At 42.0% G+C, this 16081-nt stretch overlaps 1 protein-coding gene across 3 annotated transcripts in view; it reads left to right on the top strand.

Annotated features, from left to right (window-relative positions):
* Nucleotides 1-15232, top strand: part of ANKRD10 (ankyrin repeat domain 10) — a 33037-nt gene extending 17805 nt beyond the window's left edge. For 2 of the 3 annotated variants that reach the window (XM_060129341.1, XM_060129340.1), the window contains 3 exons: nt 1468-1703; nt 10073-10162; nt 13599-15232. In XM_060129341.1, the coding sequence (XP_059985324.1) occupies nt 1468-1703; nt 10073-10162; nt 13599-14074 (802 nt within the window). In that variant the 3' untranslated portion in view covers nt 14075-15232. Of the gene's footprint in view, nt 1-534; nt 612-1441; nt 4397-10072; nt 10163-13598 lie in introns of those variants that run through there. The other variant, XM_060129342.1, reaches the window with a different exon arrangement.
* Nucleotides 15233-16081: the final 849 nt, after the last annotated feature.

Below are 16081 nucleotides of genomic sequence, written 5' to 3'. Positions count from 1 at the left end.
TTCTCAGTAGCCCTGCACACAGCTGCCTTATATTTTTAAGAAAATATTGTTGGTTTTGGGGATTTTCAAGTTTTGTCTCTTTTATATTTGATCAGATTGAGTTTGGGCTTTTGCCTTTCTTCAGAATGTATGATACATTTCTTTATCTCATGCTTTTAAAAGTGGGAACATATTTAGTGATTGTCCAAAAGTATATAGATTTTTCATTTCTGAGTTTGGAACCTTCTGCGTATGATGGCTGGAAATAGGAATACAGGGCTTATTGTTATGTTGAAAATGGAAAATCCTTATTTGTCCCTGATTCTGTAGTTTTCTCCCTGAAATGGCTTTTTTTTTCCATTCACGTTAATCTAGGGAAAAAGCATCCAGGGTTGTGCCCTGTTCTTTCGGGAACAAGACGAGGCCTGTGTTTGGTCACAGCTGCACTGTCTGTGGCAGAGCTCGCTGGGAGGTGTGGTACTGCCTCGGCCCTTCAGTGCTTCTCCAGTTTCAGTGGATCAGTGTGCAGCTAACAACCTGTCTTGCTTTTTACAGATTTATTTCACAGAGCAGTGTATTTTCTTGTCTTCCAGGGGAACTTCAACGTGGAGTTGCTTTTGTTCCCTCAGTTTTTATTGTTTCCTAATTAAGATTTACAATTTCAACTGGTTCTTTCGTATTCATCTCATTTAGAGCTTTCATTTATATTCTGCCACCACTTCTGATTTAGTCTGACTCTTAGCTAATGCAGAGGACATCGGACCGTTACTTGTTAATGTTATTAGCCACGCAGGATGATGTTGATTCTTTCTGATGGTAGGACTCAGCCTAGGGGGATGAGTTCCTAGGACAGTATTAGAAGGAAACACCCACTCAAATGCTCTGAACTTCTGCAAGTTTTCCTAAGGCCAAAAAATTCAGCTTTTCAGATCTCCAGTCTGATGATAAATTAGTCTCAGGACATCCTTCTAAACTTCCACTTATAGTGTCACATGTTAGCACAAATTCTGGCTTGTCGTTAAGCCAGTTGCCTTTGTTGTTAGGAAGCCAGTTGTTATAAATGCCATGGACAATTCAGTACATGTTTGTTTGTTATGATTTTACTCGAGCTAAAGGAATGGATTATTAAAATTAAGTGCAGATAATATAGAATTCAGTTTCAGGTTAAGTCTGAAGTTAGCATAAATTTATATTCTTCAGACTAACATAAAAAATGATTTTGAGAAGTTAAATAGGAAGATGCCTTTTTTTTAAAGTTTAGTATATTGATTTTTAAATTACTATCTCCCAAATCTTGCTTAGTAATCAAATGTGCATAAGAGAGAAGTTAGTTACAGAGCTAGGATGAGTAACTCCTTCTTTAATTCAGACTTGCTGTAAATCTGTATGCTCTTTCATATCACCTGCAGATAGTTAGTCAGTTCAGCAGGAACAGAGACCAGATGCAAATGGTAATGGGATGTAATTCAGTGTTTTTGTGTCGTACAGCCTGAGAAATGCCAGTGGCCTGACGGCAGCAGACATTGCTCAAACCCAGGGTTTCCAAGAGTGTACCCAGTTTCTCTTGAACCTCCAGAATTGTCATCTGAATCCTTTCTATAACGGTGGCCCCTTCAATGGGGGCCATCCGAATGTATTTCCTAATCACATTAGTGTGGGAACAAATCGCAAGAGATGCTTGGAAGATTCGGAACCCTTTGGAGTAAAGAAAGCTAGAACCACAGGTGAGACCACTTTGTGGGTGGGAAAGAGCAAACTTGTTTCCTTTCTTTAACATGTTTTCTTTTTTATGGCTGAAAGCACCTTCGAGACGACTCCTTCACGTAAGGGGTACTGTGCCCGGAGGACTCTGGTGCAGTGATGGAGGAGTTTTTCCTGTGTTGCCACTTTGAAGATTGGCCATTTAACGAAAGGGGAGGATATGAGAGGGCAGTGTTGACAGCTGAAGTGTAAATGTGTGTATATAACTTTCTGCACACCCAGGTTTACCTGCCATGAATTAGATTTTTCTCGTTTGTTGTTCCTGTTTGAAATACAACTATTAAAAAAAAATCTGCCCCTGTGCCTCATTTTTTTTTTCCTGTGAATTTTCCTGGGCTTACAACAATTGTTGGTCTGATAGTAAAATATAATTTCACATCTGGGAAGGTAGATGTTTGCATTGGACACAGTGTGGTGTGTGTTTGTCACAGCAAGGCCTGGTGTGCCACTTTGACATTGAGGACTTACGTCTCTAAGGTAAGTTACTTTAGTTTTAAGTGTTCTTCCACCTTTTTATCTTTAGATGGTTTCGGGGTTTGTAAATAAGCAGAGTCAGCTAGTCACTCTTTATGGTTGAGGAAAAAACTCTCCCTTTCATTTAGGGGGAAAAAATTAAGAATTACTAGCTTGGCAGGAATATTTAGCAAACTTACATGGAAAGGGAAATTTAGAGATGACGGTGAAAAGTAATCATGGTGAAATTATGCACTCAGATAACTTTGCCGGAGATAACTACAAAGTTGTGCCCTTTGGCTTTAAAAAAACAACAACTATACATGTATAGTCTGAGCAAAACCCGAGTGGCTAGATTCAGTTGACTTTAATGTGTCAGCTTTATCCTCTTCCCAGTGCTGTGCCTCTTTTGTGTAACTGGAGTCTATCCAAACAAAAACATTTCTCCTACAGAGTCAGTAAAATTGTATCATCTCCTTCACAACTTTTAAAATGTTGGTCAGTATAAAAACTTGTGATTATGTGACTTTTCTATAGAAATGAATGTATGAACTTAAAAGTAATAGTTTCTCAGATTCATAGCTTTTGTAAGTTACGGGCCTAATAGATTTTAGAAAGGTATAAAAATCACATGCACAACCTGAAGGTATGTCTAAACTTCAAAAAATATTCCTTGTTTTGTTCAATGCCTGGTTAATAATTTCGGGATGGTATTGTTAGCTTCACTCTACGACCTCATGCAAGAATTGGACGGGTGTCCATATCATGTTAGTGTATAGGATAAATCTTAAATTCTGTTTAGTTTTTTAATAAGGATGTCACTTAACATTCTAAGAAGACTCTAATGTACCTAAAGAGTTTTAAACTAGTCTCATCAGGTTTTAAGTTGGGTTGAATTGGCCAGCATCTTCTTATTGAAGTATCTCTTTCATGCCTTTCCAAGGATTCCTAAAACTTAAGAACTTGTTTCCTAGACCCTGGGGGTGCACAAATAGGGCTTGAATAATCATGCAGGTATTTGGGAGATTTTATTCTCCTCCTCTAGACAGGGATTCATCTTGGCTGACTGAGTTAGAGATTGGTGTTTTGCACATGAAACTCACAGTGCAGCTTTCCCAAAGTGCCCATCCCTTAGTGCTCAGGTTGAGGATGCCAGTTGAGAAGAAAATGGGGTTGCAGCCTGGCGTTTGAGTTTGCAGGGGATGATTACGCACACCTAAGCCTCAGTGCTGCTCCAGTGCACGTGGAGAGAGCGGGGGTCTTCTCACCCTCAGCACGTGCGCCTGACTTCTCAGCTCCTGTTTCCGGGCCCTCGCGTGGCTACTGGCCCCTGAGGTTCAGCCCACACGTCACTCAGGATTGTGCATATGTGTGGATGCGCGTGCAGAACAGATGGGCCTTCGTCCCACCCTTGCCGCTGCACTCCTTTTTCTTTTCTCTGGGAGAAGGTTTCTCTTTTTTCTTTTTGCCACAACATACTGTGAATGGGGTATTGGGGCAGTAATCCTCAATTACTAAAACAAGGTTTTTCTTTCCAACTGCCTGAATTTTCTAAGTGAAATAATAGTTGGCTTCAATAGCTGTATAGTTATTTACATTCTGTGACTGGGGTTTTTTGGTATGTGTGTGGGTTTTTTTTGTGTGTGTGTATGTTGCTTTAGTTCATTTTCATTTAATTTCTGACATCTTGTTTTGATTTGCTGTATAAATGTGTGAGCTTGAGGTTTTGCTCATTCTGAATTACTCATTTTGTAGATAAGTTTTTAGTTCTAATGCCAGAGTAAAAAAATATGTGTTTACTCCCTTGTGTAACATATGCATATAAAATACATCTTTGAATAACTTCACATGTAAAAGTATTTAGAGAAATTTTAAATCTTTTGCGGGGAGCGCAATTTAAGTTTGCTGTTTTAAAAAGAGATGCCTGGAATAATGGCAACATAAATGCATAGCGTGGACCTTATCAATAAGCTTAGTCTATTCTGTCTTACTAGAATTTAATAACTACACATATTGATGTTTTTAGTGTGGAATATATATTCACAAAAGCAATCACTTTCAGAAATTTTTCTGGCTAAGCCAACTCTTAAAGATGTATGTGTCCTGTAAAATTGACTCTTTAAGTTTGGAATCACGAATGTGAAAGTTAACCTACTCCTCTCCATAGAGAGTAGGATCTCTCTCAATAAACTGTTTTCAGATATTTTAAGGTAATCGGAGTAATTTTTCCCATGGAAACCTTATTGATGTAAAAGAATGTAATGCAGTGATAATTTGTTCTGCTCAAATACAGACTGTCCTTGGAAGCAAGTTTTACTACAGATATACTTTAAATGCCTTTCATGTGGTCATTCACACCAGTATCAGAATGCACTCTGGTCAGAACACAGATGTGATAGTTGTGGCTACGACCTCTCGAAGGTGAAATAAAATCCAAAGCTATGTGGGTGGTTGATATAAATGAAAAGTACTTTGGGGTAGTATTTTCCCCGGTATGGATTTTGTTCACTTAAGATGGTGCAAGGAAGTATCAGTATATAACTAGGTTTTGGGTTGGTTGGGTTTTCTTTTCCTCCCTGTTTACCAACCATTTGCTCAGGATGGTATGACAGGTGGACCTCGGGACTTCAGCTGCTCAGTAAAATTTGTGTTAGGTCTGTTAGCATTCTAGTTAATCTTCAGGAGTAACTGCAATTATTCACAAATGTATTCCTGGAAAACTTGTCCCAATTATCAGTGATCCAGGATAGAGAAGAATGCCACTCCCATCCATGAGAGAAACTTTTCATCTTGTTTTTAATCCATAATTGTTGGGGTGCAGCTCCAGGGTGTTCACTGGGGAGAGGCAGTGTGAGTTACAAACTGACCCAGGAACCTACAGTCTTATTTGGGGTTAACAGTTGCCATCAGTAGGAGGCTGTGGTGGTACCAGACCTCACGTGTTGACTTCACGGTTTTGTTTTAGTCAAATAGATGTATTACTGAGCTTAGCATCTCATATGTCACGTGTTAGGTATTTAATATAAAACACCGTTTAGGAAAAGTACAGCATGCCTTAGCTTCAAGTCAGCAGTAGGAAGTTGCTCAGCAGATGATCCCCAGGATGAATTTAACATAGAGAATCTCCCTCCACTTTCTGCTCCGAATTGTTCCTTTTGACCAGGCTTAAAAAGACGAGAAAGGAGGATGGGTGTGGCTTAACGAGCTTGTTAAGTGATACAGGTTAGCTAATGACTTAAAACTTTAGATGATAGAAATCAAATTGGTAATGTAGTTCCATGTATGTGACATACACAAAAGACTTAGTAACGTCTCGTGTATCTTCAGTGTTCTCAAACTTGCAGTAAATGGCTGTATTTACTTTTAAAAATTTGACCAGAGAACATTCCTAATTGCATTGCAGTAACAAATGATTGTTTTATCTCAGTCCCCAAAGACACAGCATTTTATAAATACAGTCTGAATGAATGACATTTAAGAACCAGGTGATTGTCTGTGTTAGTCTTGAGCTCAGCAAACCTCATGCACCGCGTCCTCTGCACACTGGCAGCTGCAGGGGGAACCAGCCAGGGCCAGGGCCTGGCACGCTTTGTTCCGGGTGGTCTGTGTCACATGCACCTTCCCTTCCGTGTTCTTTTAGCAGAACCCCAGATCCCTCGTTAGTGTTTCCACAACTGTCACTGCTTCTCCGTGTCCTTGGCACCTTCACTAACCTGCCCTCTTGAATCTCCCCACCCCCAGCCTGCTGCAGTTGGGGCCATGGCAGGAGTCCCACGGAAGGTCACCGTGTGGTAGAACCACCTTCCTACTGGCTTTATGTGGTGGTGTGATTTTAACAGGACCTTTCTTTGCGAAGGTAGTTATCTGGGTAAAATGTACTGTATAGTAGAAGAGAAAAGTTGTAATTAGTAATGCAGGGAAACCACTAAGGAAACGTTTCCTTCCTGGTTCGTTTCATGGAGAACAGGGTTCCCCAATGGTCAGAGCTCCCAGTTCAGTGGGAAGGCCAGAGGGGTGTGAGGTAACCTTGGTTGTGGGTCAGCACGTAGGATTTCCCGCACTGGCCCCCTCAAGAGGCACAGAGGACCGTGAGCCACTAGTCGGTCCCCTGGCCCCAGGCTGCACTTGACACGCTGAGTGAAAGTGCTTGACAGTGTTCGCACATCGCATGGTGTCAGCTGTGTGGGTTGTGTCTAGGTAGTGGCGCCCTGTTACCTAATTAAGTGTTCACATCTTAAAGCACAGGACTGTGTAGACTGGTTTTTGCCTCGTAAGAGATTTCCTTGCCTTAAAAGTTAAGTCTGCTGAGGCGTTTCTCACGAGCCCTAGATGTGCATTGTAAGTGCGCCTGGCAGTCGAAATCCTGTTGTGTGCATGTTCTGCATCTTGGCATGAGCGGCGTGCCGCTTGTACAGTGAGGGCACGTCTTCCTAAGCTGACCCACAGCCAGCACGGAAATAAGCTTCCTTGATGGTACCGTTTCTGGAATGCTGCAGACCCTCCCTGTCTTTAAAAGTTAAGGCTTTTCCTATGTTTTAAAACTCCTTGATCAGAAATTGTTTAGTTTTAGAATCTCACTGGTATCTGGCTTTAGGAGTTTTTTTCAAGTCTTAGATGAAAATTCAGATGCGGGTTTCTGTGTTGCCCTGGGCACCTTCCTGAATGGAGCATCTTTACTGGCCCCAAGGTCAAGGATGAGGGGCTTCTTAGGCAGTGGTCACACCTGGTCATGACTCCACCTCTGGGGGAAGAAAACTGGGAGGGTTTATTTTGAGCCAATCCTAGGTGATTTTCTGTCATAAATACGCATCGTCTAACGTGTATTGAAGTCATGTCTAGTCAACAAATACCTGCTTTGGCAGTCAAAGTAAAAGATAAGGACGCTTTTAACCAATGTTCGGTAATTTTTCCTTTTAACTGGAATAGGAAAATGGGAAGGGAAAGTGCTGCTTTTCTAAAACAAATAGAATCAAAATGGATACTTTCGGAAGAAAATTTTTTTTCTGAGATGTCTACAAGCCACTTTTCTCAGACGCGGCCTGGAATATTTCGGTAGTTCCTTTGGCAATGACGATACGTGTATTGGGAGAAAAGGCCGCAGGTGGCGTGCTCCGTGGCTGTGGAGAAAGGAGTCGAGTCCAGATGCAGTGTCCTTCAAAATTCTGAAAGGCCAATTTTAATTTCATGGCTTATAGTGCAGTTTTAAAAGGTAAATGATTACCACCTCAGTGCTCCCGTTGAGCTGTTTCAGCCCTTCCGTTTCCAGGTGCTAGAAATAAAGACATGAAGGTGTCGGTATAAAATACATCACCCAGGGTTCTAGGCATCTAGGTTAGCAGCCAGGTGGCTGCACATCCCGGCAGATGGAGACTGTATGGGAAAAATGCCTTGCAAAGATTGCATATCTACGGAGAGGGTAATTAAATTCTAGGCTGTCTGTATTAGCATATGCCTCCCACGTTCAAGAGTTTTCTTTACTAGAATCCGAAAGCTTTGGTGTGTTTCGTTGTTATCCCGCTCTATTGGTGAGCAGCTACCTGCATGAACAAAAGACACGTGTAGAAGGATAGCGTCCCTCGTGCACTGCGTAGGCCTCTGGTTAAGGGATCAGTCTCTGCTTTAAGGTGGTATTGTGCCCGCTCCTCTATACCCGCTTTTATTTTGAAAATCCCTCCCTTTGCCACCGACTCGTCTGGCCCCCTAGTGGCAGGTCTGCCCTCCTGTCCTTTTTCATTTTATAGCTAGTCTGACCTGAGATGACTACTCTCGTTACTCTTAATAGTTTTGCTTGCTTTCTGTGTGTGTGCCTTTTCTGGCTGGAGCCTGGGCATCATTCATCGATGGAACACTGCCAGGCACTGGGCTTGGGGAGTGAAGAGACACATTCCCTGCCTTCATGAAGCTGTTTTCTTGTTGCACTTTTGGGGGAGGAGGGGGGGGTCCTCGTGTCTCACCTGTCAGCTTTCTTTTTAAAACCTGCTTTTCAGAGATCTGAAACTGCCGCTGTAACCTAGATGTCACTTTCCCCAAGGAACACGGGCCCTGAATTCCTGAACAAAACCAGGCGTTATGAGTATGGCTACATAAAGCTATCTGCACCGTATCCCCAGTGAAGTCTGACCTTTTGTATGAGGACGTCTGTGGCTTTGCCCCGATAACCTGCACTGGTTCTCAGTAAACTGCCTGGTCTGGCTCATCAAACGTGGGCCTTGCTACTGCAGGCCCCTCATCTCCGCGGTGACTGACCGAGCACTGAAGGTTGTGAGGCTTCTGTCAACCAGTACCTGGAACATCCCTCTCCCAGCCCTCCACCCCACCCCCATTTTCTAAGACGTCCTGTTTACCACTGACTTTTTGAAAGTACCTTGTTTCATAGCGAAGATGGAGCCTAGCCTATCACTGACTTGGGGCCTGTGGAGGATTAAGAAAAGCTTCACAAGACTGAAGTCCTCAGTTGTTGCCTCTGGCTTTAAATCACCTCCGTCTGTAGGGTGCTTTTGGCTTCATACCTGTGCAGATTTTTCCTCAACTGCACAAATTACACGGCTCTGTTTCTTCCATATACTGATCATTGAGAATTTGTGTTTCTCTTTTATTAAGACTTTTTTTCATTTAAAACTGTTTCAACCGTTTGGAGAATACTCTGGAACTGATATGCTCATTCCTATATTGAAAATGACTCGTGTGTGTCCAAAATTAGAAGTAATTGAAGCTGCACAGTTCAGGTCTCTCTGTTTTTAAATGTTTATTTGAAAGAAATTACACTGAAAGTTGTTACTTATTTGTTGTATATACCCTCTGACCCAGAAATCATTCTAGTTTATCTTGGAAAAGAACCAGAAGTGTATGCAAAGGTGCGTTTATAGGGATGTTAGTTATGGTATATTCATGATGGGAAAGAAAACGAGCCACCCACACCGCAGTGGGGAGCTGGGTGGTGGGTGAACTGTAATCCAGGCATACAGTGGGTTATTATTCAACTTGAAAGATCCTTTTGAATTTACTTGATGGGATGCATTCATGCCATGGTAAGTGAATAAAGGCGAGGCATGCAAGTGATTTTCTTTGGATCCAATTTTGTAAAAATGCGTGCTTCTTAAGACTGGTGAGCCATACGCTGCATGAGAGTGGCTGCTCCCGAGAAGTAGGCTGCCCCGGGGGCGCAGGAGGCATTGCTGCACAGGGTATGTGACCCCTGGAGGACTGGCCAAGTGTGCACATGACTCCAAGATGCGGGACTGGGAGTCTCATAAGAAAGGTGCGTGCGTAGCGTCCTTTCCAAATGTCTTGGAACCCAGACGTTTAGTGGGTGTTTCCAGTTGCGTTGCATCTTGGTGCAGAGGGCCAGAGCTGCTCTCGGGTGGTACTGGACAAACCTGTCTTGATCTCGGCTTTTACTTTATTTTCTGTTAATGAAATAAGTTAACTTTTTTTAAAATTTGAGGACAGTTTTAATGGTTTTTATGTTGTTCAAGAATTGTCATTTCTTTATGAAAAACAACTGAAGGAACATGTGGGGGCATAACGTAGAGTGTCCTGAATCTTTAAAACTAGCTAGAAATGTCTCTGAGTTGTATAACTGCTTTACATTGTCTAAATAACAGCCCTAAATGAAAATTTATGCCGACAAGTAAATCTCAAGTAGGTATCTGAAATGCCATGACTTTTCATCGAAACTGCACATTTGAGGAATTGTTTTCTGTTGGGGAAAAGTACGTTTCTTGGTAGTGTGCCAAGTCCATTAATAATCCGTAGATTGTAAAGTTACCTGACAGTTTTGGAGCCTCCAGTGCTCAGACAACAAGGAATGAGAAGCATCTGTGTTAAAGTCCTCTGCTTTGGTGTAGGGAACCTAAAATTGCCTTTGTTTTTTGTGCAGCTCAAAGCTCGGATGACCCCATGCCGCTCCTGAATGGCGAGGCGGAAGACGATGCTGACAGCATGCACGTCGATAGAGAGTTTGTAACAGGTGGGAGTGGACAGTTTCCTGTTAGCCACAGCAGCGGTCCAATGGTCGAAGACACCAAACAGCAGGAGGGTGGTTCTGTTGGACCGAAAGAAATAGAAATCTATACTGTTTCAGCAATGCAGACCCCCTGCCGTTGCAAGAACCAGTATGCGTGTTATTTCTAACATGCGTTCGCTCAAGCAGTTTTTGCACTTTGCCCAGTGTTTTAAAGAATGTTATGCTATAATCTGCATATCTTGGACAAGTTTGTAGCTATAAGGAGAAGTGTTTTGGTGCATTTTATGGATATGACAAATATAAGTGCAATCTTCCTATTTTGATTTGAGACTTGCTCAATGTGCCTTGTTTAATTTTAATGAGGTTTCACGTTTTTCATTTTCTGACAGAGGACCTTGGGGTGACTCTACCAAACGAACATCTATTGCTAGTAATTTCGAAGCGATAAACAGCAAAAGGAATGTCTGGCTGTAAACACTGAGAACTAGTAGATGTTGTGGTTTTGACTTCTAACGAGTCAGGCCACTGTGAAATCTCTAACTCAGCATTCCTGGTTGCTTTGGTCTGTGTGGCGCTCACTCTGAATCTGCTAAGATGCTGAGCACTGTGTCTCACAGAACACACTTCTTCACTAAAATTGGTGGTATAGTAAAACACTTGATAGTCATTTTTGGTTTTTAAAAAGTAAGGGCTTTGTTTCTTTTACTATTTAAAGATTTAGCCATTTAGCTAATGCTTTTTTCTACCATTCTTTTTTTTTTTTTTGCGGTACGTGGGCCTCTCACTGTTGTAGCCTCTCCCGTTGCGGAGCACAGGCTCCGGACGCGCAGGCTCAGCGGCCATGGCTCACGGGCCCAGCCGCCCCATGGCATGTGGGATCTTCCCGGACCGGGGCACGAACCCGTGTCCCCTGGCATCGGCAGGTGGACTCTCAACCACTGCGCCACCAGGGAAGCCCTCTACCATTCTTTTATCTAGGTGACCATGAAAACATTTTAGCCATTCTCTTAATATGTTAATATATTTGGAAATAGATACTGGTTTTTTTAAAGTTTTATTATATCTGTATGCTAAATTCTTTACTGGGGATAAAAGATTATATATATTGTTTCCCAGAGGTACATGAAAAAAATCATTTTTGTTCACTAAGATGAAAAGAAAATGTGTACATCTTTCTAGAAGCTACAGAATTGTTACGGATGGAGTCACCATTTTGCCAAATACTTAAATGGGTAGATTTTCCAAGGGAAACTGATTGGATAATACATTTAAAGATCTTGGCTAAAGATAAATAACTCAAAGCCAGCTTTTTAAAAAATGTCATTGCTACATGCTTTTAAAAAGGCAGAAGTAATCACTCTTTAATCTTCAAACATTAATTCCCTCGGTTTTCGGATTAAATTTAATGCCGCTCTTGAACCTAACGTTGAAAAGGCCAATGTTTAAACTCAACTCATCCCATACGATAGGTGCCAAGTAAGCATTCCCCGTGTTTTTCATCACTTCGTTTGTAACACTCTCTGACTGAATAAACAAAAGGTATGGAATTGCTAGCGGTCACTTGCAGTAGGTGGGCGAGGGGTTGGGGTGCAAGAGGCGAGTCCTGGAAGGCACGTTGGAACAGAGTGTATGGGCGGCCCTGGGCGGTCCTGCAGACCGTCCGTCGGCAGGTGCAGGTCTGACCAAGCAGCCGTAGGTCTTAGCCAGTCTCTGGGAGGTTTGCTGCTCTCATGCTCAGTTTTACTAGATGCTTCATAATGACATGGGGTTACAACTAGCCTTGATTTTGAGAACGCATAATGGAGCTAATTTACTTTAGCTGGGCACCAGAGAAGAAAGATACACATGCAGTGACCATTAAACAAAAAAACATCCGTCTAGTTAACTCGGATTTCTGAGGCCCAGTCACCTAAAAATATAGTTTCTATCTTTGTTAGTAGTAGTATAGTTGTCTTATTAACTATCAAAGTCAACATCCTACTCATGAGTTTTATTACCCAGGAAAAGCTGTTTATTTTGGGGAAAAAGTAAATAAATATTTCCCTGGGAATAACTTGTTTTATTTTTAATTTTACCTCATGTTTAGTTCTTGAAACACTTGTTCTCCAGCCTTAAGTTTAACTAAATAGAAAATCTGTCGTTCAATTTGAAAAGAAATAATCCATAATCCGCTGAAGAATTTATAGCGGCTGTTAAACTGTGTCACTTAAACTGCCAGAAAATTGATGATTAATAGAATGTTTAGAAGATGTTTTTGTTCATTGAACAAGATGTGATTTTTTTTGTCATCAGAAAGATTTTCAGGACACACAGAAACCTATGTCTGGGTGCCAGTCGGGGGTCATAGTGTGCGGGGTGTTAGGGTCATGGGACACACACCTGTGTGTCCTCATTCTAGAGGTTACAGAGTCAGTGCTTCTGTATTTAATGTCACACTTTACTTGAATAGTGCAGAACATTGGGGTAAATTTTAACATCATTAAGCAAGTCATAATTTTAGATCATTCTCTGTACTGTTCTGTGAATTCCTGTGAACATGAATATTAATTCTTGAGTTTCACTATACAGAAAATACCTTGTAATTGCCTATTCCCATGTGTCCAAACGTTTTGTGATTGACATTTTTTTCCCATAAGACATCTCCCTCTTAACAGATGTCTATATGTGCAGATTATGGTTTTTGAAAGTGGAACCTTGGAGATCATAGTCACTGTAATTGCTGAACTCAGAAGAAACTCTTCAGAACTGTGCTCTTGGCCCAAGACTGTATGCATGGAATCATTAGGGTTCATGGTTCTTCCTGCAGTCTCACAGTGCTGTGTGGCATTTTGCAGAAGTGCTGTGGGATTCGAGTGTTGCTGAGGAAAGCGCTCCCTGTTCCTATTCCTGTGTGCGCGTCCCTGGCTTGGAGGAAGCGCTCTGAGGAGCCTCCTGTGACGCTGTCAGACTTTGTCCCGGGAGCCTCCTTAATTCACATACTTCATCAACTGCTTTTCTTTCTTTTTTTTTTTTTTTAATTTCTTAAAAGCTGGAGAAGTTTTTGGTTTATTTTAACCCTTTGTGGGAACACGTTCAGTTCTGATGGACTTTTTCACACGTGACGATTTTTAAAACTGCTCTCCAAAGTAGTCTTAAACTGAGAACAGTTCAGTGCTGTTGGTGTTTTTCATGCGGTATGTTTGTCAGCTGAAGTTCTTTCATTTGGTTCCCCAGCACTAATGAAATCTATAAATGTTTCCTATCTTACCAGGCAAACGCTTCTGTTGTGTTTTACTTTTAAATCACTTATGCACCGTTTTTTGCCTTGCAAGAGGAACTGGTTTGTTTAAAGAAAGGAAACTAAATAAATCCTTTAAAACAGTAGCAGGAATGAAGCATTTTATACTGTCTCCTCCCCTCTGGTTCTGAATTTTGGTGACAGGTGTATTTCTTAATGCAGATACGAAAAACAGTAGCTCCGTATCGAATACACTGACAAATGGATGTCTCATCAATGGACATTTGGACTTCCCTTCCACGACACAGCTCAGTGGGATGGAGAGCAGGAGTGACCAGTGCTTGACAGGACCTAATGGAATTGGCGGTGGACTAGTTCCAGGACCGCCGTTTCCGAGTAGCCAGGGTTCTCCCTGTGTTAATGGGACTGAAGAGCCAGAAAAGGGCACGAGCGTTAACCCCGAGATGTGCGGCTCTCTGCACCTGAATGGGAGTCCAAGTAGCTGCATAGCCAGCAGGCCTTCCTGGGTGGAAGATATCGGGGAGAACCTGCACTACGGACACTACCACGGGTTTGGAGACACTGCCGAAAGCATCCCTGAGCTGAGCAGTGTGATAGAGCACTCCAACTCCGTGAAGCTGGAGGAGGGGCACGACAGCGCCGTCCTGGGCACCATGCACCTGTTCCACGGCTCTTAGGGCCGAGGCCGCCGCTTGGACACATGAGGCCTCCTGCTAACCAACTCCGAATGCTAGTGTAGCGTCAACCTGAAAGAATGCCACAACTTGTACTATTTTCTTACACTTCAGCTTTCTGAGAAAGTGCACTCTACTCGGCAGGTTCTCGCTGAGTCCTAGCATGAGCGCAGGTAGGCTTATTTAGCACACACGTGTCTCTCCGTGGGACAGTGGGGGCCTCTCTCAGGGTGCACTTTTGAAATTTAATTTTTCTGCTGCCAATCTCAATATTTTCTCTTGAATACCATCACCGTAAATCGCCATTTTTCCTTCCGTCAAATTAAATCGTATCTGATCAGGATAGATTGCAGACAGTGAATGAGGTGCCTAGTAATTTACCCCTTTGCACGCGGGCATCATTTTGAAGAGCTTGCTTTTACTCTTTCCAGTAGAATTTTTGACAGAAGACAACTCTTTCCCTATGCAAGGTACAGCCTTACAAAGATTTCTTGCAGTGATTTGTATGAAGAAAAGAACGTTTGTCTTTTTCAAAGTCTTTTCATTGATAACTTTGCTACGTGCCGTGTGGTGAAGGTCTTACTTGTAGACACACGTATTGGTTTGGGGACATGAGTGGTCCCTTCTTTAATGGTGTAGCTCACTGCCCTGGATTTCACTGAAAGCACCTGCAGCCTGGGACTGACTTCTGATTTGATGTGTTTTTATTCCACATTTCCTACTTGGACTCTAGGAATTTTTACCACAGATAATGGTTTCCCCTATATGTAGTGGAAGTTACTCTTTGTAGGGGACTGTCAGGTCAAAATATTTAACTGATTCTTTTGACATATATTTTCTTTTTTCCTTGTTTTTGTTTTTTGGGGTTTTCTGCTTTAAAATATATACCACTATGTATATCCAGTTAACTGAGGGAATTTTGAATCTCTCTTAATAAAGCTGCATTAAGTTTATGGTTTTATAGAAATTAGCTTTTGTTTAGGCAACTAGTGGTTACACTGTGCAAATATTGTCATGAATTTTTACTTTTCTGATTTTTGTAATAAAAATTGGTGAAGATAGAGGATGTGTCAGATGAACAAAACCAATGTTCTCAGAGTGTTACTAACATTTTGTTTTTAAATTGTCCTTTACACATGGAATAAACAAACGCTCACGCCCGATGTGTCTCTGGGTATGCTTCCTGCGTGAGGGTGGTCCGTGGGAGGAACTGGAGAGGTCGACTTCTACTGCTGCCTTTCATTTTGCTTGTAAGATTCCATCTACTCTTCTGATCCTCCCATGTAGTCCTTTTCACCGCTTTTGGTTCGTTCACATGCTCTAATTTTATGAACACTCTCACTGGATCTCTCTTGGGGGTAGGGGGAGGTATAAATTGCTGTCAGCTAACAGTATTGTCCCTGCATGCTTATTTTCATAAAAGACCACAACCTTAAGTATATAAATTAGAGTTAATAACGGCAACAGAATAGCCATTCTGGCATGCCTAGTATGTTATTTAAAACGTTTATTTTTGTACGTGATGGAAAAACCTGCTAGACCAAGTGAAGGAGCACGAGCCTTTGGAATTGTCACAAAAATTACTCTGTGCTGAGAGCAGAAGTCAGAACATCTGCCGTGTCACCCCCGCCTTCTCCCGTGCAGGGTCAGTCATCACGCCCGGACGCAGGTGACCTCGGAAACCTTTTTAAGGGACTGATCATGAAGCCACCCAAGTGGCTGAGTTTCAAGACAGAGGAAACCTAATGCCGTTCTCTCATTCCCTGCGTGGACTGTATTTGAAGGTATCTCAGAGGCTTCCTGGTGAACTAATATTTGCTGGAAAACATTAAATGAATCTCTTAAAATACGCTAAAGGTCAGAACATTTGGTTAGCCATGGAATTGGGGAGAATATGATTGCTTCTTGGGGATAAGAATATTGCATAGAATCTATATTTCGGCAACCTCTGTAATTCAGTGGGTGCATGATACATTGTGGTTCAAAGTCACTGACATAAAGTGCTTAGAA

This window comes from Lagenorhynchus albirostris, chromosome 18, assembly GCF_949774975.1.
Source record: "Lagenorhynchus albirostris chromosome 18, mLagAlb1.1, whole genome shotgun sequence".
Classification (NCBI taxonomy): Eukaryota; Metazoa; Chordata; class Mammalia; order Artiodactyla; family Delphinidae; genus Lagenorhynchus; species Lagenorhynchus albirostris.
The sequence above is the reverse complement of the archived record's forward strand: the minus strand, read 5'-3'. Positions and strand labels throughout refer to the sequence as shown.